The following is a 27,737-nucleotide window of genomic DNA, read 5'->3' on the forward strand; positions in this document are numbered from 1 at the left end:
AAGAGCACAAGTTTGTGCAAAAGCGTTTCCAAAAAATGTATTAATATTTGGGCATCCTCTGTGTTTGGAAATGAGCACCTCCTAGGCAGTTAAGCTTCAAAATAAAACCTGTGTGCACATAGCTGGGTCTCTGTTTTGGACCCTTACCCTGATGTCCCTCCAAAATGTGTAGTTGCATAATTAGTCTTTAAATGTGCTAAACCCCTTAATTTACAAGGATACATTGGTTAGGGGAGTATGATGGCTTTGTCTCACTGAGCTCATTTTGCACCGGCTCCTTAGATGTTTGGCATCAGTAACTGCATGTGCTGGAGCTTTCTGCCTGCCCTGCGGCGAGCGCAGGGCTACTGAGGGCGGTGTTCAAAGGGAAAGCAGGTGTCAAAGGGAGAGGGGGATGTGGCAGAGCTGCTCTGCGACTCCCGATGCCTCCCTGCAGAGCTGCCTGGTCTCTGTGTGCTCCTGCTGCCTTGTGATCTCAGCCAGAGCTGGTGGAGCTGAGGTTTTGAGTCAGGCAAAGCAGAGTACTTCCAAATGATTCCTGTGTAAGGGCTGGCTTGATAAACCAGGTGTATTCAGCTGGAAAGAGCTGGCTGAGGTTTGCTTCAGAGATCTGTGAAGCTAAGTGCCATGGAATGGGTGACCATGTAAGTGTGTTCTCTTCAACAAAGAGGCATCTGACGAAATACTCAAGTGCAAGACTGAGAGGAAGCAGGAGACATTTCTTCACGCAACATATAGTTTAAGCTGTGGAAACCCCTGCCACAGACCACTGGCAAGGTTAACCTGTTTGTGAATACAAAAAAGGGATTAATGGTGACTAATGGAGCACTGATGGAGGAGGACAAGCTGGGTCAGGAAGTAGGGGAGAGCTGGGATCCAGGTGCAGCTTTGAGCTCTGTGCCTTATTGGGCACCTCTCTGCTATGGGAGGAGTGTGGGAACTGGTCAGCCTAAGCTCAGACTTAGGCTCAACTGCAGGGATGCAGCTGAGGCCAGCAAGGGCAGTGGCTCAGCAGGGGATAGCTGAGCTCTGGGGTGTGTGGAGCTCCTGGTACCCATGCTGGGGCCTCTTGCAGATGGGGTGTCTGCACATGGCAGACCTGTACCCCCACCTCACAGCCTGCAGTTGTGTGCCCTCACAGCAGTTTGACAGCAGCCCCAGTGGGAGCAGCCCTCAGATGCTTCCTCCTGGCTTCCAGAAACAGAGAAACTGGGACACCCATCTGATGCCTGGAGGCAAGAACTGGCACAGGCTGGGGAGAAAAACGTTGCCATCATCCAGAATGAATGAGTCTGATTTGTCAGCTGAGGGCCTCGGGGGAGGCCAGCATCAGCCCAAGGTGATGGCTGGGACTGGTCTGCTCAGCCGTGCTAGCTGGGGACAGGGCTGGGTGGTCCCAGCCTGACTAACCTCATCTTAGAAAGGAGCTGCACAGCTTTGAAAAGAAGCTGTGCAAAACACCATACAGCACTGGCAGCCTCCTAGATCTATGTCTGATTCATCTAGCCCAGAGTAAATGATGTGCACACGCTTTTAAAGCAAGATGTTTTTAGTTCCCGCGGCTACCTACTTTCCCAAGACACCACCCTTGCCATCAGAGCTGTCAGTTTTTGAGCTGGTCCCAGATGCTATTGAAGCCAATAACCTGACTGTTTCCCTTGTATGATTTTGTATTAGCCCCTCCACTCCCTCTTTTTTGTCAGGCCAATGTGAGCAAATGTGGGTTTTCCACACTAAATGTAATCAAAACAAACCCTGCTCCCACTGGCTTGTGCAACAAATCATGCTGGGGGAATTGCTGGCATTTGACGTGATTAGCCCAAGCACAGATGCCTTCCAGCTCGCAAACAATAGCCTAAAGGATTGGAGAGGATCACAAACAAAGCACTTACAGACAAGACAGCATTTTCAAAAGGGACGTGAGAGCTTATGTCCATTGGGGGTTTGTCTTTCAAAAATAAACCAGAAGTAAACAAATTGACAAGGATGGCTCTAAAGAATCTAAGAGAACGAAAGGGAGGAGACTGGATGTGGTACTCCAAAAACAAAGTTGGAGGAAAACTTAAGGCAGGACTAATGTGTCCTTTTAAACTCCTCAACAAAATGTGCCGACAGCCTGGGGGATGGGTAGGCACTGGAAACCCCATCTGTGTGCTGATGAGGCCAGGTGGGACATAGAAAGGATGCAGGAGGAAAAAAGGGTCCTTAAAAAGCAGTGGGAACAACAAAAGAACTGAGCAACTTGTGTTTGTTAAGTTATATGGGGATTCAGCCTGAAAGTTCAGTTTTACTCCCTGCACAGTAAGCTAGTGACAATTGTGTGAATTTCAGGCTGAAAACAGGTAATGTAAGCCATAGTTTTTGTGTCCTGCTTATATTCATTTTTTAATCTATTTTTTATAATAACATTCTTAAGCATGAGTTGAATTCTTTTCAGTTATGCCTCTCCTGGCCTTCGCAGAGTGAAGTAGCAAGTGCCCGCTTTCACACACCCAAGAACTCCTGCAAGAGGCCAACAAAGTTCTTGATGTTGCTGGAGTTGCTCACTCATTTAGCCACCACAGGGAAGGAGAGCTGTGGTGGGAGATTGCCAGCGTCACTGTAACTGAGATGGCATTGCAAGGAATGCTGAGTCCGGAAAGACTCGAGCATCCGTCATGCCTTCCCTGGTTCTGTGCATGCCTGGAGTGTGTGCACATAGCAGATCCCCTTGTTTAAAGGCTTCTGCCTAAAAGGTAGCAACTGTTCTGACCACGGAGCATGTACATTAGAACAAGGTTTGTGCCAGGCCTTTGCCACTAGACTTTTTGGTGCAACTGGGCTTGTTGAGATTTGTTGAATCTCAAGCCTAAAATAATAATACAGGTGCAAATCCAGATGTTCTAGGTATTATCCAGCCTCCTGGTTGTAAACCTCAGTCTGTGGTACTGGGTTGGGAGGAACTGATGGCACCTTTCATCCTTGGACTCCTGTGAAGAACCCTCCAAGTCACTGAGATGGGAGAACAGGGTGTGGGAGAACAGGAGCTGAAGGTCTTTTCCTGCTCTTATGGACTGTGCAGGGAATTGGTCAGACACAAAGGCAACTTTCATGTACATGCCAAAATACCTAAAATAAGCCATGCAAACAAATCAGTCATATGTTATCCAGATGGGACTGTTCAAATCCAATAATAGCAGTAAAGTGCTCCCGAACTCTGCAGAGAAAGAGATTATAGAAGGATCAGGTATAATTATAGTGCCTTATTATTACCATTCTCATCATTCTTTCCAACAAAGCTTTTCGATATGGTGAAAAAACCTCTTGCAGGAAAGCGTAATGTGTTTGCTGGCATTTTTTCATTCTTCCTTCCAAGGCTGTTCAAGTCAGTCCTTGTAAGTGGTGTTAATAAATACTGTAATGATCTTGGACTATATCATCTTCCAGATGATACCTTCTTTAGCATCTCTCAATGGCCCTGACTACATCAAACCAGTCTCCCGAAATGCCTCACTGTTGCTACCACTAGTGAAAGCACCAGCAAAAATACCCCACAGCTGCTCTGATCCTTGCTTTGATAGGTGCCCTTCCAAGCAGGGTTGATGAATGCCCTTAAAATATCAGTGGCAGCAAGTGGCTTGTGTGTCTATATAACTGTTCCAAAGCTAGAAGAATACAGGTGGAATTGCTTAGCAAATATCCTCCATTTGGGGGAAAGTCACAGAGCCAGAGGTACTTATCTGCAAGTTGTTCTCCCCCACCTGAGTCCTATCTCGTCTGCACACAATTAGTGCTTGTGAGAAAAGCCCAGGGTTATGGGAATCAGACCCCAGGTAAAACGCGCATGGGAAACACTTTCCTTGTCTGCAGGTTGGTCGTGTGGGCTAGCCCCACTGAGAGAAGGAAAAAGGGCCCCTGGAGATGTTTTCAGCAGGTCAGTGCATATTCCTGTAAGTATTGCTGTTGGAGGGGCCTGATGGTGCAAGGGAGCCGTGCTCACCATGCAGGTGCAGCCTCACAGCAGCTCTGCAACCCAGCATGGGCTTCCCAGGCAGGGGATTTCTCACAGGAAGGGAGTCCCGTGCAGCTCTTCCACTTCTGCATCTTGGAGCAACTTAGTATAGGGAAAAGCGGTCAGTGGGCATGTGGACAGTAAAAACTCTACCCACACATCTCATTCCTAATCTGCAGCGCTCCCTGCATTGCCATCCTCATGGCCCTGACTCAGCAAAACCCTCACACCTCTCAGCTTGGAGAGGTGCCTGTGCCTGTGTCAAGTGTTACAAGGCAGGAGAGCATCTCTTCCAGGCTTCCTATCTCCATGCCCTGCTCACCTGCACATCCTGGGCAAACCAGGAGAAGTGGTGTAGTCCAAACAGACACAGCAGGCTTGGGGGGACAGGTTGGGTTTGCTTCTTGGGGCAGGAGGAAGGGGTGGTTTGCTGAGATGGGTCTTTCTCTTTTCTCCTTCTCTCCTCTTGTCCTCTCCCCTGAGCACCTTGGCAGAGCCTTGCTCTCAGCTCAATGAAAGTAGGGCAGAGCCTAACCACATTTCAAGCTGTCTGCGTTTTTGGATTCTGGGTAACTGTGATCTTTATCTGTTCCTAGAAAAGATTTAAACAACTTATAAACCGCAGCTGGGCAGAGATATTAAAGAAAGCAGTATAGAGGTTGGGAAGGATGTCCTCAGCATGTGCAGAGCAGGGAGAGAGCAGTCTGTGGGAGAAGCCATGGGCCTGGCTGTGGTAGAGCGTCTCTGCATGGCTACTTGGGCTGTGAAGGATACAGGGGGGCTGCCTTAGGGAAACCTCAGCAAGTGTTAGTGGCTAGGTATAAAACAGGTGTGTATGTGTATATACATGCATACACATATACACATACATATGAATGTATATGTACATACATATATATATATATATATGAGAAGAGGAAGTTGAGATATACTTAGCCACAGGAGAAGGAGTATGAAGCCTGCTCTGGTATCCACCTAGCACTTGTTCTCACTGAGGTTATGTCTCTGTGCAGACAGGACATGCTTCCTCTTGCACTCCAGGGCTTTTGCCTTTCCCACTTCCCATCCCTGTGGAACGCACATCTACCACCACGTGGTTCTCCAGGCAGGAGTGATGCCTTTCACTGGAAGAGATGGAGTGGGTTCAGGCTCAGTGCCCAACCTCCAAGCCCACAGAGAGGTTCAGAAAACCCCTCGAAGGTCTCCCACTGCCCCGCAGCAGCCTTGGCTGCTCCCAGTGCACTCAGGAGTGTTCTGCAAGGGTGTGAAAAACAAAACCCAATCTTCCTGCATGAGGCCAGAGCTACAGATCCTTGTCCTGTAGTCCTGTCAGCCAAGGATGTAGATGGCAGGTGGAAATTGGGGGTGGGGAGGGAAGACAGAATGAAATACATTTCTATATTGGCAAAAATCCTAGCAGAGAGGTGGTTCTTCCAGCAAATGCTTTTGCCAGGATTCTTTATTTAGCTTGCATAGCCAGAATAGGCCCTGGTGGCAAAAAGGCATTTTTCTACCTTAGGAGAGTGTTCTAAAACAGCTGTATCAGCCTGCGTATTCTCCACATTTCATGATAAAAGCAAAGTTAAGGAATTGATAGACAAAGGAGTCATACTCATTTGCCAGTGAAATTCTTAGCTACTTAACCTCTTCCCAGCCTTCCTCCCGGGAGCTGGCAGAGGCTTGATGTGCGAGAAAAGCTGTGCCAATCTAAAGTGGGGTGTGACTGCATGTGTCTGTTGCGGGGGTCCATGTTGGTTCCCAAGGTTGCTGTCATTGTGCTGTGGGTTGTGCCTCCCAACACCCTGAGCTGGAAAGACGCTGCAGGGCAAAGAAAAGAAAACCCCAAACCCACATAAAAAGGTGAGGGGAAGAACAGGGGAGGGAATTACATGATCTGAGTGCAGGGGAGCACAGGGAGAAGGAATTCGGATTTGGAGGCAGCTGTGGGGCAGGCCTGTGCCCCTGGAGGTGGTCAGAAGCTGCTCCCTGCCACGGTGCAGGGAGTGAGGCTGGCACGGCCGGCTGGCTCAAAGCAAGGCTTGCTGAGGCCAGAGCAGCTTTCCTGTGCAGACGAGGCCATACGGGCCATCTGGTGAGGCTGCTGCTGGCAGGGACTGGTCCTGCGGCTCTCTCCCAGCTACTGCTACCTTGTCCAACATGACCCTCCCTGCGCCTGCCCTGTGCAGACCCAGCCCCTGCCAAATTTGCCTGCTTCACACTGTGCCCCTTACAGAGAGGGCAGCTCAGCCCTTCACTCGGGAGGATTTCAGCGCATGATGTGCACACCTCAAGGCATGCAGCTGGTGAGGAGAGGGGCCAGGCGCTTCTGTGTGAAGAGAGCATGGCTGGGAGCTTTCTGCATCATGCCCTGCTCCTGCCCAGCATCCCACCACCAGCATTTTTGCTGCTCATGTGAGAAAGCGCAGGCTGGTCTGGTAATGGCACCCTGGGGCTGGTGACACATCCCATGGTGCTGGGAGGGCTGTGTGCCTGTGACTCCTGCTCTCTGCTCCCATGAGGGTCCCCACAGCAGCCACATACATGCCCTTGGGATGCTGCCGCTGTTTGTGGAGGCACTGATTTGAGCCTGCCCTTGATGAGGCAACCATGGGAAGGTGAACATCATTGCTGGAGCCTTGACTAGTGCAGCATTGCTGGTTAGCAATGTGAAATAGGTGCCTGGGCTTTGCTGGTCGTGGAAGCACCAACGTACAGTGTCAGGAGGCCTCTGCAAGCTGGGAAGTACCATTCATACTAGAACTGTGCTCCTCACCAGTGCTGTCAGGAGTTTCCACAGCTCCCTTGCTATAGGATGGATGGCTTCTGAGGAGCTGGGGAAGATGTGTGCAGGCTGACAGGTCCGGGCTGCTGCAGGGGCAGGGACCTCTGGCACCAGAGGGCTGAGAAGGGCAGCAGACAATGGGAATGGATTAACCCCATTGTCGTGGGGCTGTGCATCTGGCAGAGCCTACCCTAAGGTTTATTTTCCTTTCTCACACCCCATCTTCTGCCTGCTGCTGCAGTATCTGCAGCTTGCTGAGTAAATGTTGTCCTTCGAGTTGTCGATTACGGTTAATTAGCATTAATTCTGCCTTAAGTAGATGCTGGTTTTGCGTGTTTTCTCCACTGAGCAGTACCGGGTGTGAAACACGGCAGCTCCCCCAGTGACCTGGTAGGTGGGTGGGTGTGGGCAGGAGGCCGGGCCTGGCACAACACCGGCTTTTCATGCGGGACCTGTCCGAGCCAGGCCCCGTGTCTGCAGCTGGCCTGAGCCGAAACGCCGCTGACACAACCGCAGTTATCGCTCCTGACCGCTCGCTACCCGCGGGTCAGGGCCGGGGCGGGCCCCGCCGCCGGGCGGGAGCAGGGACGGCGGCGGTGCGCGGCCGGGGCGACGGCGCCATCTTGTGGGCAAGGGCGTGGGTTTGGCGGGTAACGGCCGCCGCCCCTCAGCCCAGCGGCCGAGCCAGGCCGGGCCCCGGAGGGCGACCCTCGGCCGAGGGGGCTCTGCTGTTCCTTCCGGTGCAGGTGAGCTGCCTCGGGGGAAGATTTATGCTCCGTTGCACGACTGGACGAAGCGTGGCCCGCTGTGCTGTCAGCAGAGCGGCTCTGCCTGGCCCCGCTTCGGCCGCAGGCCTGGCCAGGCAGGTGTTCTGCAGGAAGGCGTCAGCCCGAGAAGGCAAAGAGTCATTCCAGGAGAAGTCCGGCTCGGCCCGGCTTGCCACACGGGCTGTATGAGGAGCCCGTGAAGGGGAGCTGCAGGGAACACGACGGGGCTGAGGCTCAGCCACGCAGCATCAGCCTCTGTGAGCGCAGCAGGCGTGTGATGGTAATTTAGTCTCTGGGAATCTTTCCAGTAGATGAACAGAAAAAGAGCAGGAGCGGGGTGATTTCTGAGGCAGGCTCGTTCTGCTGGTGAAAGGGAATCTCAGAAGTGCCCCCTCCCTTCCCCACGGTAGTGTCAACACCTTTCTTTTTCTGGTTTCCCCTCGAGTTGCTGATTGTTCTCTTCCCTAGAGCAGTTCAACGGGTAGAAACATAGCGAGGGCATTGGCAGCTTTTACCTCGGCATCATCCAGCCCTGCTGGAGAGGCACTCGACACACAACAGTGGTAAAATTGCTGGCAGAGGTACAGCCCCGCTCGCGCTGGCTCTCCCGTCGCTCCTGCCGCCAGACAGAGGGAAATGTACGCCTCGGAGTCTGGAGTTAGAGGAGTCAAAGAGACTGTGAATCCTCCGAGGTGCGTGAGTTGCCGCTGGCTGGCTTTCCAGCGATGGGGGATTGAGCTGGTCTCTGACAAGGCAGCAGATCCGGAGCTGCCGTGCTGGGGGAATGCTCTGAAGCGCTCTCTGCAATCAGGCTCGCTGAGTTGCTGCAGCTTTTTTCTGCGCCAAGCGGTGTTTCTCTTTTTGGATGGTTGTGGTGTTAAACGCTTCAGCAATAAAGAGGCTTTGTTGTGGTCTCTGCAGCACTGCTTTTGCCTTGGCTAGCAGCAGCCTTTTTGTTTGAATAAATGCTTTGCCTGGAGTTGGCTAGGGGGGCATGTGTGGGCACGTGTGTGTATGTGCCTTTACTTGTGGGTGTACATTGGACACAGCTGTGAACAGGCAATTCTGGTAGGTTCAGTGCTTGCCCAAACTCGTCCTCTGTGCGCGCCAGAACAATGTGCTTTTCCTCACAGTTGGGAATGCTGGCCACTGTCACGGGCTTTTAACAGGGCTTGAGTGAAATTAATGGACGCTTTCCAGCTAGGAGCAGAAACTGTTGCTAGCACCTAGCCCAATCATGTATTTAGTCTCGGGCAGTGATCAGCATTCCCTGCATCAAAGGAAGAAACAAGCCGTACAGATCCTGGGCAGTCTGTGCTGTTGCAAGGCTACAGCTAGACAGGCAGTTCCCTCCTCATCACGCTGCAGGGACCAGCTCACATGCAGCAGTGTACTGTATAATGCATGAGTGAAGGTCATACAACGACCTATTCCTTCGGAGCTTTATAATTTATTTCCTTTGGCACAGGTATTCTGGTTGGCTCCAAAACCTAAGTTTTAGGGGGGATCAGTTCAGCCCTGCTACAGGCTGGCAATAGAAACACAGAACTCCCAATCTTCCCCATTTTCATCTCCCGCCATTTATGTCTCCAGGGTTAAAACCCAGTCCAGAATCTCCAGACCAAATTGAATTAGAATTTAACATTCAAAGATCCAGGCTCCCTTTAGGCTCTGAGGAACAGAATGTCATCCTGTCTCACAGTTAATAGCTGCTGGGTAGTCGTTTCAAAGCCATTTCTTTTCAGCAAGCTCTACCATAGCAAATCCCAGCAGTGAATGTATTTCTGGCCGTGCGGTGCCTCTAATCCCACAGCTGGGTTTTATGTGTGATCTCTTTTGAAATACTAGATCTATATATATTATTTTTTTTTGTTCCAGAGGGTGATATTTCCAGGACTTGGCATTTAGAGTGGCAACAGGGTTGTTTTTAGGAAGAGAAGGGAAAAGATGGAAGGATGATGTTGACCCAGCAGCCCCACAAAGCTACCGCACTTAATCCACTTATCGCTGTGAATTCCTGAAGCAGATAAATGCTGATAACAGTTAAAACACATTACTGACAGGAGCAGCATGTTCTGTCCTCTAGAAATACATCAATGTTGGAAATTGCAAAGCTGTGTGTTACCACGGGGATGAGCATGATAGAAGAGCAGAGGAGGCCCTCACTGTTCAGCAGAGCTCTTCCACAGGAGGGTAGTAAGACCTTGCCCCCTTCTCCCTCCTTCCTCCAACTACCTGGAGTTGTTGTTCAGGGCTGAGAAACGCTGCTGAGCACTGTTGTGTTCCAACAGCCCTCAGAGCCACAGCCGCCTGATCTGTGCCTACATATCTGAAACACTAAGTGAGCCCCAAGTGTCTTGTTACCGCTCTTGATTGTCCTTGCTGTTCAGCATTAAGACCTGCGAGGAGTAATTTCCAGCTGAGACCAGCTTCGTGCAGCTCACGTCAGCATGTCTTGGGGAGAGGAGTTGGTTTTGGCTAATCTGAGCTAAACCTTCCCTGGAGGAGTGCAGCTGCTGCACCAGCCTTCAAGAGCCATACAAAGCCACTTGCTCCTGTCCCCATCTGTCAGGGCTCTCTCTGAGCAAGGTACGGAGTTATCCCTGGGCTCTGGGGGTGGCAGTGGCTGCAGCTGCAAGCCACCCCCTGTGTCAAGACCCCTTCCTCCTGAGGACCTGTCCCAGGCTGAACAGGAGGAAAAATGCTGTAAACCAAAGGTGGTTTTGGAGCAAATCTTGCTCCTACAAAGTCTGGAGGAATAAATCAACTCATAGAGAGCAATTTTGATGACAGGCTCATCTACCTTCTTCACTATTTCCTGCACAGCTGTCTCCCACCAGTCTCCACAGCAAAGCACCCCATGTGTGCAGGCACCCTTGAAATTGCAGCCAAGTGCTTTCTTGTGGACAGCACAAATGTCTCACAAAAAGTACAAAAGGAGGAAGCTGCCAAGAGAGAAGTGAAGACCTCTCAGGCATTAGGGGTTTTTCGAGTCAGACACTGCTCAGCTGTTGCATTGCAGATTTCTTAGCTAAAAACAAGCTTTCATCAAAATCAAAGACTCTTCATGAGTATAGGCAACAGGATCCTCCCACAAAAAGAGGGTTTTCTTCTTCAAAGGGCTCTCCTTAGATTCCCCTACATTTCTTAGGGCTTGCCTGTATAGTGAAGCTGATTCAGAGCCAGCTGTGTGGATCTGAAACATCCCAGCCATTAAGAATGAATTTGCTGTCCCGTTGTTCTCACTTCTGGAATAAGAGTGCCTTTCTCCAAAGTGACCTACTAGAGGAGTTGGCTGTGGAGGGCAGTTTTGTACAGTCTAGAATACAGCAGAGCTGTTCCTCTGTACTGACTGCTGATGTTGGTACTTGTTTCCTGTGTTGAAGGCAAAACAGAGGATTCCATGCTTGAGTGTTCTCATAAAGGAGGAGTTTAATGTTGCTACTCTGCCCTGAATCCACACCCCGTGGCACTGCTCAGTAGCTTCCTAATGTGAACAAAGCACTTGATTAAGATAAGTAGAAGTAACGTGCCCTTATTCCAAAACCTGGATGGTCCATGCAGTGAGATATTCAGGAATAGCTGTTCCAAAACAACTGCGTAAACAAATCCTTGCAAAATTATGGTAAAAATCCCACTGTGCCACTTTTAAGCTTGTCCATTGCTCCAGAATCAGTTGAATCCTTCCCTGAATTTGACCACATTCACCTCAAATGGCCTCAGTCAGCATCAGTCAAAGCGCATTTTTTCCCCTATTCCAACATCAGGCTTCGATCATTGTGAAAGGTGACAAAGTTTGCTTGGAATGAGTGGGATATAGTCATCGGGAGACAAAGCTCAATGCATTGAAGAGTTTATAGTCTAATCTTTGGGCACCCACTGGTAGGTGTAACACCACTGTAACAGTACGGAGATCTGAAACTTGGTGTGGGGAGGAGTCTTACTGAAAAGCAGAAGAGCTGCAGCTGCCAGGAACAACTTGACAAAAGCAGCGTGTGTACATCCTGACATCCCTTCACAAACAGGAGAGGATCAACCAGCTGCCCGGGTGTGGAAATACCTGATAACCGCCATCTCTTTTGCCTTTTGGATCTTTGTGTCTGGTTGCTGTCTTCCAGCTTTTGACCCCCGCATCATGGCCTCTACTCTAAAAGTCATCTTCCTGTTTCTTTGGTTGCTTCAGTGTGGAGGTAAACCCGAGTTTTTATTCCTTTTGTTTACTCTCACGTTTGTTCATATTAGAGTGTTTCCAGCTGCTATCTTTTGCTAATTTCCAGAGATCCCCTCTAGGAATTGGCACGCTGCTGCTATTTCTGTCTTTTAAGCATTTCAAAGCAGAGAGAGAGAATCCTCAGGAAAGAAGGAACATGGGAGAAGGGTTGGATAACCTAAATAAAATGGTTTGGCTTTTTCCCTAGTACGTTCTTCTCAAGCTAATGGCCCCTGGGATACTGTAAGAAGATGGATCTCTCTTCTGTTTTGTTACAGCAGTGCTTAGCCATGTCTTGTGTAGAAACTATATTCATGTGTGTTCTGCTGCGTAGAGATCAGGAGAAGGATGATGAATGATTTTGGAAAATAAGGCCCAGAAGAAACCACTCTTTCTAACCACTGGTTATCACTCCTACACTGTCTGCAGGATTTTCTGTCACTGTCTTTCCATAATACTGCAGCTAGTGTTCATAGGACTGCATGCTCACAACGAATTGAGTATGTCCCTTAGGACTGTACTGTATCTCAGTTGCTTTTATAGCTAAGAACCTTTTTCTAATGATGTAAACTAAGCTCTTCCTTACTCTCTGGCCATTGTCCCTGGCTATATATCATCTGTAGAGGATCTTCCTTTACAGACGTTACTTCCCAACAGTCCTTTCTGGACAGTGGCCACACTCTTCCTCCATTACTGCCCCCCACAACCCTTCCTCAGTGCTTAGCATTCAGCTGTCCTGTGGCTGCGTTGCCTTTTCCAATACTGAGTCCCACTGTGCAGAGGTGATGCTGCTGTTGTGATGCAGCCTTAGTGCGTGATAACAGGAAAGCAAGCCTGGCTGTTCTCAGGGACAGGTTTAATGCCTTGTTATGAGCCTGCTTATAAATGCAGAACTCCAGGGAATCCCATCAAAAGCATGAATGGAAAAGCATGCTTATCTCCTTTCTCTACTTCTTCCTCCCCCCACCTTTTGTTTTCATGTCTCTGAAAGAATCCTTCATTTTGTAAGAAGACTTGGGTGTAAGTTTCCAGTTCCTTTTTTAAAGACAACGGTAGTTTGCAGGGACCTCTTCTTAATTTGCTTTATATGTGGTGTCATGTCAGCTGCTAAACAGATTCTGAGACTGCCTGATGTTAAACCTGGATTCAGCTGAGAAACGAAAGAGGTCCTGCACCCTGGCCTCCTTACTAGCCCATGGCTCACTCTTAGCATTTTATTTTTATTGAACAAAACAGGGAGTTAACTATGGTGTGGTTTTCCATCTGTGCTTATTCATCCTCTCTTGTAACTCCCAACATCATTGTCTAAAGAATTGCAGTGATAGATCACTTTCAACAGCCCTGTCTGTGTAAGGAGGGAGCACATGAAGGGCATGATATCCCATCTCTCTGCCTAAGATACTGTCACATACAGATACTTAAGATCTGCAGTCTTCTGCAGATAGTTCCCATATCTAGCATCGAGTCTTGTGCTTTGCTGCTCATTTACAGCGGTAAAAGTCTGGAGTGATTAAGCTGTGTCTTATTTCTCATGGCCCTGATGCTGGCCCCTGTACAGAATATGTAATTTCCTTCCTCACTCATGCTTCAGAAATACACAGTCCACCGACAACACCTGCTTTGCTTACAGCACCTTCACTGGTGCAGCCATCACATGGCCACACGGAGATGCCCAAGCAGAGGTTTGTAACTTGGGAATTTCAAGAGATGCCCAGCTGGCATTTGTCTTGGAAAATTGCTTACTATTCATCTGCTGTAAATACAGTCTCACACCACTGCAAAATCAGTTCACTTCCTGCTTCATTTCCTGTCTTTCTGCACACTGGTGTTGTACAGAGGAGTTCACAAGGGAAAAGGGGAAGCCTGTGAATGCAACAGGCTATCGCAAATCATACAGCAATTACCTAAGAGATGTGGCAGATCACACAGGGCACGTGCTCTGAATCACTCCGTCTCTGACAAGGGCCAACACTGTGTGCTACGGGTGCACTTCCTGACATACAGTTGCTCTCAGTGTGACCCTGTCTTTGGGGCAGCTGGCTGCTCCTGACTTAAAGTGATGTTAGACGACTGCTAACCATTATTACCCTTACAGGGGCAAGCGTCAATGTACAGCAGAAGCCTCCAATCCAAGTTGCGCTGCTTGAGGAAGGAATATCCATCCCCTGTACAGTCATCTTCCCTTATATGCCGAAATACACCACATTTTCAATCTTCTATTACTGGATTAATTCACTGGGCCACAAAACATCCATTTACAGTAAGTTGGAAAGTGTAACCATCCCTCCTGGAGAAGAGAATAAGACTGCTACTGTATCTTACAAACACATAATCAGGCCCCTTGAAAACACCTCTTATACTGGCACATACTACTGTGACGTCAAATGGAGTAACATTCACAAGATGGGAAAGGGAGTGTTTGTCCTTGCTAGAGGTAAGCAAACAACCAGAAAGAAAGGGTAGGTGATTATAAATCAACTGGATCTTGCTATGAAAAGATAATCTTTTTTTTTCCTCTGCCCAAACATGCTATGAAGTCAGGTGGGAATAATACTTTATGTCAAATACTTAATGCCATCAGAGTTAAATGCACTTTGCACAGGTGACCTGTGCTACTGTTCCCAGTGTGCAGATGGGACATGAAGTTGCAGTGATTTTTATCTCCCGTGCTGCAGCCTCCTGGGAACAGCAGGCTTAAAGCCAAAGTCTAACCAGGAAGCCTGGGCACGGAGTCAGGGTGTGCTTTGAGGTGTTACTGTTCAGGAGACAGTGTGCTTTGGCCTTTAGCAGCATGACAGAGATGGTTGAATGCCATGTCAGTGGTTCGGGTCCTTGCCGTAATCAGACCTACAGGCTAAGCAGTCACTGTTGGGGGGCTCACAAACATGTCAGAGGCTCACTGTAATCCCTCCCCCTTTCCCATGTGGTACAAGGGGTCAGTTGTTCCATTAATGCACAGACATGCATGCTGCTGACTGGCTGGATTTGCAGTACTGAATGCAATGCTAGATATGGAAAACTTCTTAGAAAGTGTAAATGCAAAGCGCTGTGATGAAATAGCTTTGCTGCACTGATCAGAGGATGTCTACAGTACCCACCCTGCTAGTTTGTATGACCTGTGTGCTTTCCACAGTTTGTCTTTCTGCCCCTACCACTAAAGACCCTAGCCAGTCTCCATCTACCACCTTCTTGGCTCTCAGGTCACCTCCCTCTAACCAATATGAAGTGCAGCTGCTTATATCCTGTCTCTTTTGTGTGATTCCTTGGCTGCACCCTGCTCTCTGTGCAGTCAGACTGAAGGTTTTGAAGGGTGTGAGCATCTGCACTACCGTATTCCACACTGTTTCTCTATTTTAGTTCTCTCAAGACTTTCTCCAGGGTTAAAGATAAGCAGGATTGTAACTTCCACTCACACTGTGAAACTTTTGCCTTCTTCTTACAGGTACAGGGTACGTAGAGACCTCTTATGGGTGGGAAGTCCTCATTACCTTTACAGCTCTTCTTTCTGCATTGAGCATAGCCGCAACAGCTCTGCTTCTGTGGAAAAGAAAGGCAAGTTATAACCAAATAAAAAGCAGTATCTGACACGACCCATTCTAGGAATCTATTTCTTTTGCTTCTAACTTGGCTGGATTGGAAATCCCTGTGCTGAAATTTTCCATGTTGGGTGTCTGCCTTAGGTTTGTTCTCTTTTTTTTTTTTTTGACTCCTTCTGAGAAAAAAAGATTATAGGAGAGACAAAATGGGTCATTGATTTGTCCATTAAAGAAATTCTGGTAATCGTTTGGACTCCAGCATGTCCTGCTTTAGAGCAAGGATCTGGCACAAGGCAAGAAGTCACACTAGCAGTTGTGCTGGCCCTGAGAATATTCAAGAAGATGTCGTCTTGTGATGGGTTTTCGGAAAATTGCAGTTTATGCCTGCTCAGGTGTGGCTCTTGTCAATTTAGCAGCTCAGTTGTCTAAAGGAGCCCCTGTGAGGCTGCTTTTCCACATGGTGCCACTTAGACAGGTAATGTCCTGTGCACTCAAGTGAGTCTGTTGCAGCCCTGGTGGCAGGCGGAGTGCAGGACTTTTCCCATTTCTAATCCTCTTTCATGATGGGGACTACTCTGGTTCAAGGGCACATCCTGATTGCAAGGAGGCTGTGCAACTGCGTTCCTAAGCAATGGCTCAGGCACTATAGAGAAAAGCAATTTGCAGCATGGAGGGGATGGGGACCAGAGCCAGACCAGACCAAAGCCCAGCTTTTGTTTGACAGAGAAAACATTAAGAGGCAGAGTGAGAGGGAAGGTCTGGACAAGGACGCCAGGAAGCCTGTGTTGAAGTCCCAATTAACTTGGAAAAAAAGGGAAACAAGGACCTGAAGAGCAACTTGCTTTAGTTGACATTGCTTTGAGCAGATGGGGATAGAGCAAGGCAATCTCCAGAAGCACCTTCCAACAGCAGTGATTCTGTGAGGCTGGAAGCAGCCTCAAAAGGGAAATTGGGACTGGAATCTGGAGTGAGGAAGCACTGGAGCTTGGAGGAGGGTGTTAGGACTGGACTGACAGGGCCCTTCAGGTGAGCAGACTAGTAGCACAGGTTGGGATCAGCTGGGTAGGGAAGTAGAAGCTGGGATGAGTAGCTGAGGGCAAAAGGGAAAGCAGGAGTGGGGAAGAAATGATGCAGAGAGCAAGAAAAGAAAAGCCAAAAGTAGGGCTGAAGATCTGGGTGAGACAGGGGCCCTATAGAAAAAAATCTGGAATTATGATACTGGAATACCTGTTTGGGGGAAACCTACTGCTCCTAGTACTGCCACCCTCAGGTGTTCAAATAACATCCTCTGCATTCTTCCAGAGATCTCCAGGCTGGCTTAAACCCCCCTGGTGTCTTTTAGAATGGCATTTGGGGATTGTTTTTTTCTAGGTAGGGTATGCCCCATATTTACTCTTTCAAACTGCCCTCTGCCAAAACAACAGCAGACTCTGCATGCTTTTTTTGTGGAGGCTGTGCTAGTGGTACAGTATGACTCCAAGGAGCATCAGGCTTCAGCACACACAGTCAGACATCAGGAGGTTGAAAACCGAATGGCAGCAGTTGGCAGACCTGCTAATCTCGTGAGACTTCCTTTGCAGGCAGTCTGATGGAGGGGGAAGGGGTGTGAGCAGCAGAGTGACTAGGCTGGAGACGGGCCCCCATCTCTGTTTGCCTAGACAGCGTCTCCATGGGGATGACGAGGGAGGCACTGTCACGACTTGCCAATTGGCATCTCTAGGTTTTGAGGTGGGCCAGCAAGTCTCAGACCTGCGGGCTCTCCTTGGGGCCCAAAGAGATCTTGCAGACATTGCATTTGCCCTCCTGCAGAACACAGCCCATATTTCTCACCACAGCTTGCTCAGACCTGCTGGTTTAAAAATGTTTATCTTTAAGAGAAGCTATTTAGCATCCTCCTTAGTTACTAATGGACTGGAAAGCAGTTCATCGTTTTCATGTGATGTGAATATAATCATCCCACTTCTTTCTGAATTAGAACAGAGATACGCAGCAAAGCCTTCTGCCTTTTCTGTCTCTTCTTTTGCTTGCTGAGCAGGGCTAACCCTTATCTGTGCTTGGGTGAAATGTGCTCAAGGAGAACTCATCTGATACATGAAACATTTCAGAGGAAGAGACCTTCCTTCAACCACATGCTGGACTTGTACATTAGCATATCACTGACTATATGTCATCATTAATGGTCATCTGTGCTCTTTAGACTGTGTACTAGCAAAAGCTTCCCGGCCAAATCCTCATAGAAGTCATCTTGCTTCTTTGAAATCCCCCTGCACACTTTGAACAGGGCCCTGCTTTACTCTCTGTCCTACAGCATTGTTGTGTGCTGTTCAATACTTGAACTCTCCATCCACCTAAGTTTCAGTGGTGGAAGTGATTTCTATGAATGCACAGAGCCCAGTTCTCCTTTCCACTGCTCTGGGGTAAGTCACCAGACCATTTAACCCTGTGGTGAGGAAAGGGACAAGGCCACATGTTGCAGAGTGCCAGCAGTCTTTCCTATGAAAGCAGGGAGGGAGTATGTGAGCAGCTGGCTTCGACATGACATTGGTGTTCACTTCACTTTGGGAAGATGGTGTTTGCTCCAAATGTGTCATTGGTGTCTTGTCCTGAGCAGGTGTTGTGCCCTAAAAGGAACCAGCTAAATATCCTGGGACAGAAGGTGGAAACCCAACCCCCTTCAGCCATCCCACCACCACCATCTCCTGTCTATGACGTGAGTATCAGAATCGCCCTCCATCCCTTCTGTTCACATCATGGTACAACCCTTCCTTTTCCTGCTCTGCCATGGTACAGACAGCACCAGTATCATTATACGAAACATAAGCAATACCTGTGCACCAGCTTGGTACTGATGACCCTGTGCTCTGCCCTGCTTAGCTCCTCTCAGGACTATGCATGTTGTGTGTCTCCATCCTGGTCCCACTCATGGCCTCCCCAGTGCCAAAGCCTTGCACTGTGCCCTGTGGGGCAGCACCCTTTCCTCTGACAGCAGTGTAGCAGCACAGAGCAGCAGGCTTTGGGCCAGAGGGGGTTCCTGGTGTTCGAAGAGGAAGGTCTTCCAGGAGGCAGGAAGAAAGATGGGATCTCAGCCCCAATTTGTACTGTAGAGTGTCTCATGGACATGACATTCCCAGCTGGAGAATGACAGCTCGGGAAAGGGGCAGAGAGATGTGCTCCCCCAAAACAACCCAAGCTGATTAGAGCTCCTGCTGTGACACCTCAACTGGTGTCAGTGTCACAGACCCTGCAGTTTCTCTCTCAGGGAGAAAAGGGAAGGAAGAAAGTGAAAGGAGTTTCTTTCTTGGAGCATCTCCTATTTTCATTGTGCAGGATTTCCTTTTCCATTCCCCAAACTGGGGAGCACCAACTGCTCCCACACCTCAAGGCCAGTAGGCTCAGCGTCATAGGTAATAGGATTGGAATATCTCTCCTGAAATGTCAGACCCAGACCTCAGCTACCTCAAGTAACCATGACCCCTAATCCCATGTAGAACCCATCCAGGTCCATTTAAAACTGATTCCTTTTTCTCCTTTTACTCCCATGGGAGGGCTGCTCCATGACAAAGGGAAGGGTTGTTTTTTGCCCACCCTCGTGATCTGCGGGACAAACAAGGAGGCATAACATGAAAGTGAGTAGAGAAGGTTATTTCCTGAATATTAGGAAACCATTCTAACTGCAGGGTCTGTGAGGGCTGGAAATGTCTCTCCAAGGAAAACCTGTGAGCTCTGCTGCATTAATCATTTAAACTAAACAAAGCAAAGCCCTGGAGAATGTACTACAAGAGGAGCAAAGCTCTGCCAAGGAGGTAGGAGACCTGATCAGAGGCAGATATGAACAAGAGGATGGGCCTGCCCCGTTCTCATTCTCACTTCACAGGCAGGGGAGGGGGTGCACCATTTTGTGGCCCTTGAATTTTTGGAGTAGAGGTTTAAAAAGAAACCACTATGTATTGTATGTGATATGTTTATTCTGGGCAAAAAGCAATGCTTTGGGTAAAGGAGGTTGCAGGTTATAAACCTTTTCATTTGTATCAAGTAATTTATTTTTAATTCAGGCTTATAAAAATCCAAATGGGTAGTTTCCTGCTGAAGTGGATGATTTCTGCAAGGAGACAAAAAAAAATCAAATCCATTTCTCGCTCAGTCGGCCTCGTCATGCATCCTTAGCTCCATCTTAATTACATGTTTCATCATGTTGTTCTGTTCAGGAGGCCCCGCAAAGGCTAATCCAGCAAGCCAGCAGAGGCAGCTTTAGGCACAGGCAGTGCCTGGAGCTGGCTGAGCCTCTGTGCTCACCGCAGCCCTATGGACCTGGCCCAGGCAGCCTTCCCCGAGGCCCGTTAACCACACACCAGCTGTGCAGGGCTCGCAGCCAGCATGGTGTGCAGAGCAGGCACTCAGCCCTCTTCAGCAGAGCTGTAAGCAGCCTGGACCACCTCCTGCCTGTGCGTGCCGGGGGGTACAAGCCCACCCAATGGAGGGTCCTTTATCGTAGAGCAGCTGCTGCAGAGTGACTCGTTCAGGCATGAAGCAGCAGCTCCAGCCACACACATGGCACATGATGAGAGCAGGAGGGAGCATGGAGGAAAGAGGGCTAGAGCCCTGGGGTGGGGACCCTGTGTTGGATGGGCCCTCAGGACACGTGAGGGGAGTGGGAAGTCGACAAACCCTATTTCCTTTGAAAGATGACTCTGGTGATCTGCTGCCAAATTGTGTTGGGACTCTGCATGGTGTAAACCCAGCTCTTCACACTGCACTTGAAACTAGGTGTGTTGTGAAAACCTGCTGCTGTTAAATCGGGTGTTGAACACAGAGCTTAATTCCTGGGGAGGGTAGAAATCTGTCCTCAGCCCTGGGGTAAGCTAAGGCAAGGAAATGGAAAGGACATGTGAGAAGTAACTCCAAGTGATGAGATAAAGAAGGAGGTCAATGATTAGGGAATGGGACAGGAGGCCAGAACATGCCAGATGGGCTATCTGTGGGGGAAAGCAAGAGGTCAGGCTCTGGAAACAAGTCACATCAAGGAACCACAGTGTCCTTGTAGGCCTGGAACTGAGAGCAGGAGCGACAGGAGACAGCACTGGACATCAAAGCAAAGGGCTGGAACAGGCTGGTGCAGCTCATGACAGGTTATCCAACACAGCAGCAAGGCTCACCCCGGTGTGGGAAGGATCCTAGGATACCTTCTGCAAAGCCATCCTGCTGAATATCTCTAGGAGCAAATGCCTTCCCCGCTGGCTCTTTCAGGTGCCACTGTTCACCTCGTGGTCCCTGGGGTAGGTTTATGCAGTGAAAAGCAGCAGGTAGCAATAAGCCCTGAAAATAAGAGGGCCGCTGGGCACCCTCTTTGTTCCCATTAGACTGCCAGTTGTTCCTTGACCTCTTTGTCTCTCCTGCATCACTAGAGCAGCTCTACCTCACTGCACTGCCCAGACCCAAACCTGTATTTTCCTCTGTCTTCCAGCTCAGCTGCCTTGTTAACGAGCAGCTTGGAAATAACAATCCAAGGGACTCGCTTCATCCACTTTACACTTCAAATAAGCTTTTTAGAGCAGCAAACAGAACCCCTGCAGTGCAGGCAGGTTCCAGAGCACAGGAGCTTTTCATGGTGCGAGGGAGACAAGGAGGCTGCTCGGGGATGGGCAGGCATCTGCCAGCAGGGAGGAGAGAGGCCTGTGTGCCTCCACTGTGACAGTAGCAGGTGGTCAGCGACCAAGGAAAAGTAATTAATTTGCAAATGGTGACTGGAGAAACCAGCTTTCCAAGGAGCCAGCAAAGGACCAGCACTGTCAATAGCCTCCATGGGAAGAGGGCTCGAGGAGGGAGGGAATGATTTTTGGAGGTTAAACACCAAAAGGATCTTTCTTGCTTGCGAGTGGAGTCAGACTAGAGCAGTGAAAGAGGCTGCCTGTTGTCCTGCCAAGGGGGCACAGTGCCAGGCTGCTGGGAGCACAGCATGTGGGATGAGGTCCTCACTGTGAGCATCACAAAGAGAATTGAAAATGAGGATGGGGAAATGGGATTCTCCATGTGCGCGAGTGTACATACGAATAGTTGGGAATGTCTGTGTAGGCAAGCGGGCTGTTGGGAATGGGAAGCAGACAGGTGAAATAATTTGACTGTTCCCAGAGGAGGGGTGGGAATGGGAGTGCCATGTGGTGCTCCATTCTCTGCGCCCCCCTCCTGTCCAAGTGCTTGCTTGTTCCAAGCTCCACTTGCAAACGCTGCGCCTCTATCATCTGGTCCTGTTCAAACCACCATCCTGCTGGCCATGATCCCGAAAGATATTGAGTGTTTGTAGCTCTGGATAAAATGATGAGGCTTCAGGTGATTGGGCAGCCCCAGAATCGGCCCTCCATGTTTTGCTCTTCCTCTTTGCTGCGTTGCAGGGCGCCTCGCTCTCTTTGCAGTCTCTCCACTAATACCATCTGCCCCTCTTGCGGCCGGAGCTCCTCCCATCTTCCTGTTGCCAGAGAAACAGCCACCTTGGCAACCTGCTGTCATCCTTGAAACACACACGGAAAAGTCCTCCTGATTGTTATGTTTGATCCTCCAGGCAGATCTGGAACATCACTCAAACTGACACGCATCTCCTGTGACATGATTACCTGGGGGACCAGTGGGTGCATATTCATGCAGGGCATGTGTATGTTTGTGTAGCTGTGTGGGACCACGGGTATGTTTGAGGGCCTGGGAGTGTATTGATTTTTATTATTATTATTCTTTGCTCACTCTAAGAAGAAAAGAGAGATCCAGGTTGGGAAAAAAAATAACCCAGACAATAAACAGGAATCTTGCCTGAGGTAGGGTTTCCCATTTTTTGACAGCCCATGTGCTTCAGGACCTTCAGCCTTGCCCCTCTTCTCACCTTTGTATGCCCAGAATAACCATGAGCGAGAGCTTGTGGGTGTCAGGCACCTAAACAGTTCTGGGTGCAGAGCACTGCCCATTACCTGTGGTCCACATGATGCACAATATCCTTCCATGAGGCAGAGGGGTCTTTATCCTGCATTCTGGGACAATTTGAAAGTGGAAGAAAGTGGTAGCATTGGCATTCTTTTCCACTGCTTTACACAGGGTAGGTAACATCAAAGCCTCCCCCTGTGAGCCTGAAAAAGGAAGATGATGCAGTTGCACTGTAGAGCTTTCAGGGGAAAAGGATTTTCTGTTTGCCCAAGTTCAGGTCAGGAACTTCAAAATTTTGGAGATGGCAGTTCCTAAAAAATGTCAGGCATGAGATGGGGAACAACGCAGTAGGCTATTAATTGTCTTAAACCTGAGTAATTTATTTGACCCTTAATCTCTTCTCTGTTCTTCTGCAGTGCCTGGACTTACAGCAAGTTGATGTCTATTCTATCCTCAAGGACAATGCAAACAACCTGTCACCCAGAAAGAGTCCTCCAGGGAAGGTGAGGCTGGGGCCCTGCTCTTGGAGAGCTCCCTTATGCCCTGGGCACACGGGGAAAGAAACCCCAGAGTCACCATGGCACACTGAAAGGAGAAAATGAGATGTGGCATGCACTGACCAGCTGGGCTGCACATGTAGCCCATCTTCCCTCTTCCAGCAGAACCCTCGCTCCTGCAGCTCTGCCAGTTCTGGCAGTCCTGGTTTTGTGCAGATGCTTTGCTGTATGACGTATGCTGAAAGGCATTGAGGGGTTTGGCATTGCTCTGAACAGGAGGGATGTGCACAGAGAGCTGGCCAGATGCTGGTCTCCACTATTGTCCTTTCTAGGTTATTTAGGCAGCTGAGAAGTCCTCTCGGGTAGAGGAATCTGTGCACTGGGGGCAAACTCTGGACACAGCTTTGCTGTCACTAGCATTAAACACCTGAGAGCCGTTTCATGGTAGCAGAATATAAGATGGTCTGAACTAAGGCTGGGCTGATACAGTCTCTGTCAGCTCTGGGGCTCAGGAAAAGGCAGTGTGGGCATGTTTTGAGCTCGGATCTTCTTGCTGGGCTGGGAGTAACGAGTTAGAGACAAGGAACTAAAAGCATGCATAGTGAAAATAGTGGCAACTAGGAATATGCAGGTGCAGATCAGTTGTGTGGGCCACATGAAGCAGATTAGAGGCCCACACAGCCCTCTACCATGCCTTTGGCAGGCATCAGCTGTTTCACAGGGGCAAAACTTGCACTGGGCACCCCAGGGAACATTTCCTTCCTGTCCTCAGAACTTTGTTGTTCTTTTCCCTCCAGACCTCTTATCTGTTAAAAAATACCTCCATTATTCTAATATTGGAAACTGTTCCTGAAAAATGTGTCCTGCTTCCTCCCACAGATGTCCTGCTGGGGAGAGTTCCCCAGGATGCCTAAGCAGTGTGGAGAATGGTGCCAGCTTCAGTTGACACCGTCCCTCTGTTTCATGAAAAACAGTATTTTCCAGTATGTGAGGCATTTTCACAACTCCCACCTTTTGGGAAACAGTAGTCTAAAATCAAGCAGCCTAACTCTGTGTCAGAGCTACTTGCCATGTGGTCTGGTCCCAAGGGCTCTGGCCTCCTGCAGTTACTGCTGTGGCACAACAGTGGTTGGTGGTAGCAAAGACAGTGGCAGGTATCTGATCACTGAGGGAAAGGATGGTCTGTTTTATATAGGCTGTCTTATGCCGCAGTGCATCATACATGCTGGAAAAGACAGTGTCCCTGGCTTTGTGCTCCTGCTACATTTTGAACTAGTTGGATAGGGAGAGCAGTAGATCCTGATCCCTTCTCCCTGTCCTATTTATTCTTCTGTATACCTTTCTCAGCTGCCCCCTTTGGAATGATTCAGCCTGGATGATGAGATGCAGTATGCGTGGGTTTTTCTCCCTAGTGTGGAGCTGTCTGGGCTGTGCTGAATCGTTTGCGTGTGGCCCACACCACTCAACTGCTGCTTTGGGGAGTAGCGGGTGTGTAAAACAGAGCGGGAGCAAAGCACGAGCAAATAAGCATCTGTGTGTGAGTTGGTCTGCTGCTGGTAGTCTCAGCCAGGGTGGGGTAAAGGTCAAAGCAGAAATAGGAGAAACAAAGAAGAAAGCAAACAGAGAGGATGAAATGAGGTCTCACACCGAGAGCAGACACCACTAAGTGTCCTGAATTCATGTACTGATCAGAAGGAAATGTGAGTGGCAATGCCCTGTGATCGCTGCACAGGAGAATTTGCGCTTTCCACTACTGGTGCAAGCACCTTTATCAGCTTCCCTCGCAGTCATCCTGGGCTGTGACCACCTGGGACACTCCTCCTCCTCCACCTGGCTGTGCCGAAATACAACAGGGTGTTTTCCTTAAGAGTGAGACTTGTGGGCCCGTGTGTTTGGCCTGTGAGCAGAAGGTGGGATTGCTGAATGGTGGCCAACCCTCCTGCAGAGGGCCCAGGCCAACCCTTGCTGCGGGATGCTGTCTGTGGAGAGGGAGCTGTAAGGGGAAGCAGGGCAGAGAGCCCCTGAAACAAAAGCATTTGCATGCTGTTGTGCTGGACTGTCAGCCAGCTCGGGTAGCGGAGGGGTTAATCCCACATGCTTTGGAGGTGCCTGGAGTCAGCATTTTGTAAAACATTTCCCTTTGGAGGTGGCAACAGGGAAAATGCTAGTGTAGGTAGGGTTTCCTTCACCCGGTGGCATTTCAGCTACTTGCTGTGTAACCTTGCTTACAGCAGGCCTGTGCCACACAGCGCTTAAAATATCAGTCTGTCAGCGCCTTGTCTACACAAGGAACGGTCGTGAGGAATAGACTCAACTGTTGAAGAAACAGGATTGAGGAGGTCAGGGAATTCCTCCTTCACAGAATCCAAAGTGATTTATTTTTTTACCAAGTCCAATTTTCCCTCCCCTCCCTGTCTGACAGCTTTTGGGGGGAAGAGTGACAAGTAAAGGAGGCATCTTTATCCCCTGGGCTGGATTAGTCACGTTTGTCTCTGGCGGAGCAACATTTCTCACTGTAGTAGCTTCCATTTCAGCAGACCACTTAGAGCCGTTTCTAACAGAACAAATGTCAGGGTCTGCTTATTAAGAATTAATTCATCACCTTTTGAATAATTTTCCTCCATTTCTTTTTTCTCCTTTTCATCATTCTGCAGACACCTAAGAAGCAAGCAACTCTAGAAGAATCCTGTGATACACTATATGAGAATATCTAACAGGAATAAATCTCACCCTGTGTGGACCAGACATCTTTCTGTACTGCAGAACTACTGTCTTACATTCCCAGTTCTCCGCAGAGATCCACAATGACTTCAGGGCACAACCATGAGGGACTTGTGACCCCCTGGCTCCTTCTGAAGTGCCCTTCATTAACAAGAGAATGCATCTGTTCAAATCCCACTGGGCTCAGTCGGCATTGATGCAGCAGAGCTATTTTGCAGCAAAGCCGTTTGATGCAAAAGAAAAGCTGCTTTTGTCAAGCACTCACAACATGTATCTTAGAAATGGTGCAGATGGGATCTGTGCAGATTTCTCTCACCTGGAATGGCTGAAATACTTAAATCTCAATCCTCTGTAAATGATGGGACTATCCGGAGACCTCCCTGTTTGCTTTCTTGATCTTCCAATCCTGATCTGCAGCAGTCCATCTGATCCTGTGTCTACGACTTTTCTGACACGGTCATCAGGCCTTCATGCATAGTTTAACCAAGATCCAAGCATCCACCTGCCCATTTTTCCTTTCTCAGGAACCCCACAGTGAAACATGCTTTCTCATAATCTGCTAATCCCATCAAGTAGTCACAGATGCCTGCTGTGACCATACTCAGCTGACTCAAATCAGTGCCTCCAAGTAAATGCTTTTGCCTCAGCAATAACAGCAGTATATGATGAGGACTGGATGCACAGACAGAGATAAAGATGGAGAATGGGAAAATAGAGAAAATAACCCTGCCTGGCAGAAAATACCCGTCTCAGTGACAGTGCCCTTTCCAGAACAACGAAGAGAAACAAGGAGGTGGGCATTTGCAGAAACTCCCTTGCTGGCACTGCATAAACCAAGCAGGTCTGGGGCCAGGTTTCAGCCCAGAGACATTCAAGCCGAGCTCCCCAGTTTCCTTCTTTTTGGCAGTGGGCATTGTTATCACTTGGGATTTTGAGCCTCTGTGGGAGCAGGCATGGTACCTCTGCCCCACGAAAGGCAATAGGTTTGTCCTTGTTTCAGCTGGCCAGTATTTCCCAACAAGGGTATAAGTCTCCTTTACCCTGACTCCATAGGTTATTTACCCAGGCAGACCTGTTCTGAAACTTAGAGCAACTGGAGGGAGGCCCTAGAGGGGAATCTTCTATCCAAGCTTTTCTCTTTCCTGTCAGCTGGAACTTGCCTACCATTTGTGCTTATGCATATTCTAGTTCTGATAGGGAAGAGGTTACATGAAATATCCATATAACACGATCAAAACAGTGGATCAAAAAGCTGAGGCTGTTTTATCTCAGATTAAAAAAAACAACAACAGAAAAACAACTAACCAAAGCCAACCCCAAATAAGAATGTGCAGCATAACTTGAGAGGAATCATAGAAACCTCTTTAAAGAAGATCAAATTAAAATTGAGCTCCAGGGTCATAGGACCCTCTCTAGTTGAAGATAATGTTGCTATGCATCAGAGATAGAGGCTATGGAAAATGTCTTCGGGGCTTCTAGCCTTCCTATACTATGTTTAAAGAGATAATCCGCTTACTGCTTTGCTCTTTTTATTAGAAGAAATTTCAAACATGCAATTTGGACTTTCTTTAACCACAGGAAAATGCTTTTTCTCTTCCCAGTGTTGAGGAATTCATTTCAGAAAGAGCAATGAACAGACAGTGTGGCTTATTAGACCCATTTTCCATTTGTTAAGTGATCATGACAATTACAAATAAATATTTTTGAAGTAAGGAATTTTAGTGTTTCCTAATACGACCAGAAAACATCCATATTCACAGAAGAACTTCAAGAGGATTGTTACAGGTATTACAGTTCCTTTCCTTAACAAATTTGAAGAAATCATGAGATGAATTATAAATATGTTGCAGCATGGCAATAAAATATTCAGCACAAGCTGGTGGAAAATAGATAAAAAGTGAAAACTTTCAAAACAATCCTGCTTAGTTTTTGTGTTTTGCTTTTTCAGTTTTACAAATGCTAAAAATACTGGGTGGTACTGGAAATTTCCTGGCAAGGATCTCACTTTGCAATGAATTGATTTGTCTTGTCTTTCTGTTATGTTTTTAAATAGCGTGTTTCTTACACTTATGCCTGAAAAATTCTGTATATTAAGTAGCTGAAGCTGTTTAAAATGAAACATGAGAGGAAGAATGGTATTTGGAACAGAAAAGACTATTCTGGAAGAGTCAGAGCTAAAGTACTGGAAGAATCACACCAGGTTCTGATCAATTAAGTGGAAAAGTCCAAGAGACACTGAGGATTTGGGCTGTGCTCCAAAGCTTGCCAAGGTCGGGGGGAGTCGGTGTGTTGATTTCAAATGGGTTCTGGATTGGCCCTGTGAGGGTAAA

General features: G+C 48.5%; 1 protein-coding gene and 1 long non-coding RNA gene across 3 annotated transcripts; both read left to right on the top strand.

The window, feature by feature from the left end:
* Positions 1 to 7,477: 7,477 nt before the first annotated feature.
* LOC133217467 (uncharacterized) lies at positions 7,478 to 11,196 on the top strand. Of its 2 annotated transcripts, none has more exons than XR_009726877.1 (3): positions 7,478 to 8,232; positions 9,419 to 9,733; positions 10,927 to 11,196. It is a non-coding gene; the product is annotated as an uncharacterized LOC133217467 (long non-coding RNA). The 2 variants fall into 2 exon arrangements; XR_009726876.1 differs by lacking the exon at positions 10,927 to 11,196 and having other exon boundaries at positions 7,478 to 7,820; positions 8,009 to 8,232; positions 9,419 to 9,653.
* Positions 11,197 to 12,144: 948 nt separating this feature from the next.
* On the top strand, positions 12,145 to 27,632 carry NFAM1 (NFAT activating protein with ITAM motif 1). Its single transcript, XM_061362990.1, is given in 6 exon segments — positions 12,145 to 13,432; positions 13,846 to 14,184; positions 15,193 to 15,302; positions 17,898 to 17,996; positions 22,606 to 22,692; positions 25,341 to 27,632. Coding segments are annotated over 6 exon segments (846 nt in total). The 5' UTR covers positions 12,145 to 13,281; the 3' UTR covers positions 25,401 to 27,632.
* Positions 27,633 to 27,737: the final 105 nt, after the last annotated feature.

The sequence above is a fragment of the Neopsephotus bourkii genome, unplaced genomic scaffold, assembly GCF_033783945.1.
Source record: "Neopsephotus bourkii isolate Nb327-2 ecotype Australia unplaced genomic scaffold, CSIRO-AGI_Nbou_v1 NB_107, whole genome shotgun sequence".
NCBI lineage: Eukaryota > Metazoa > Chordata > Aves > Psittaciformes > Psittacidae > Neopsephotus > Neopsephotus bourkii.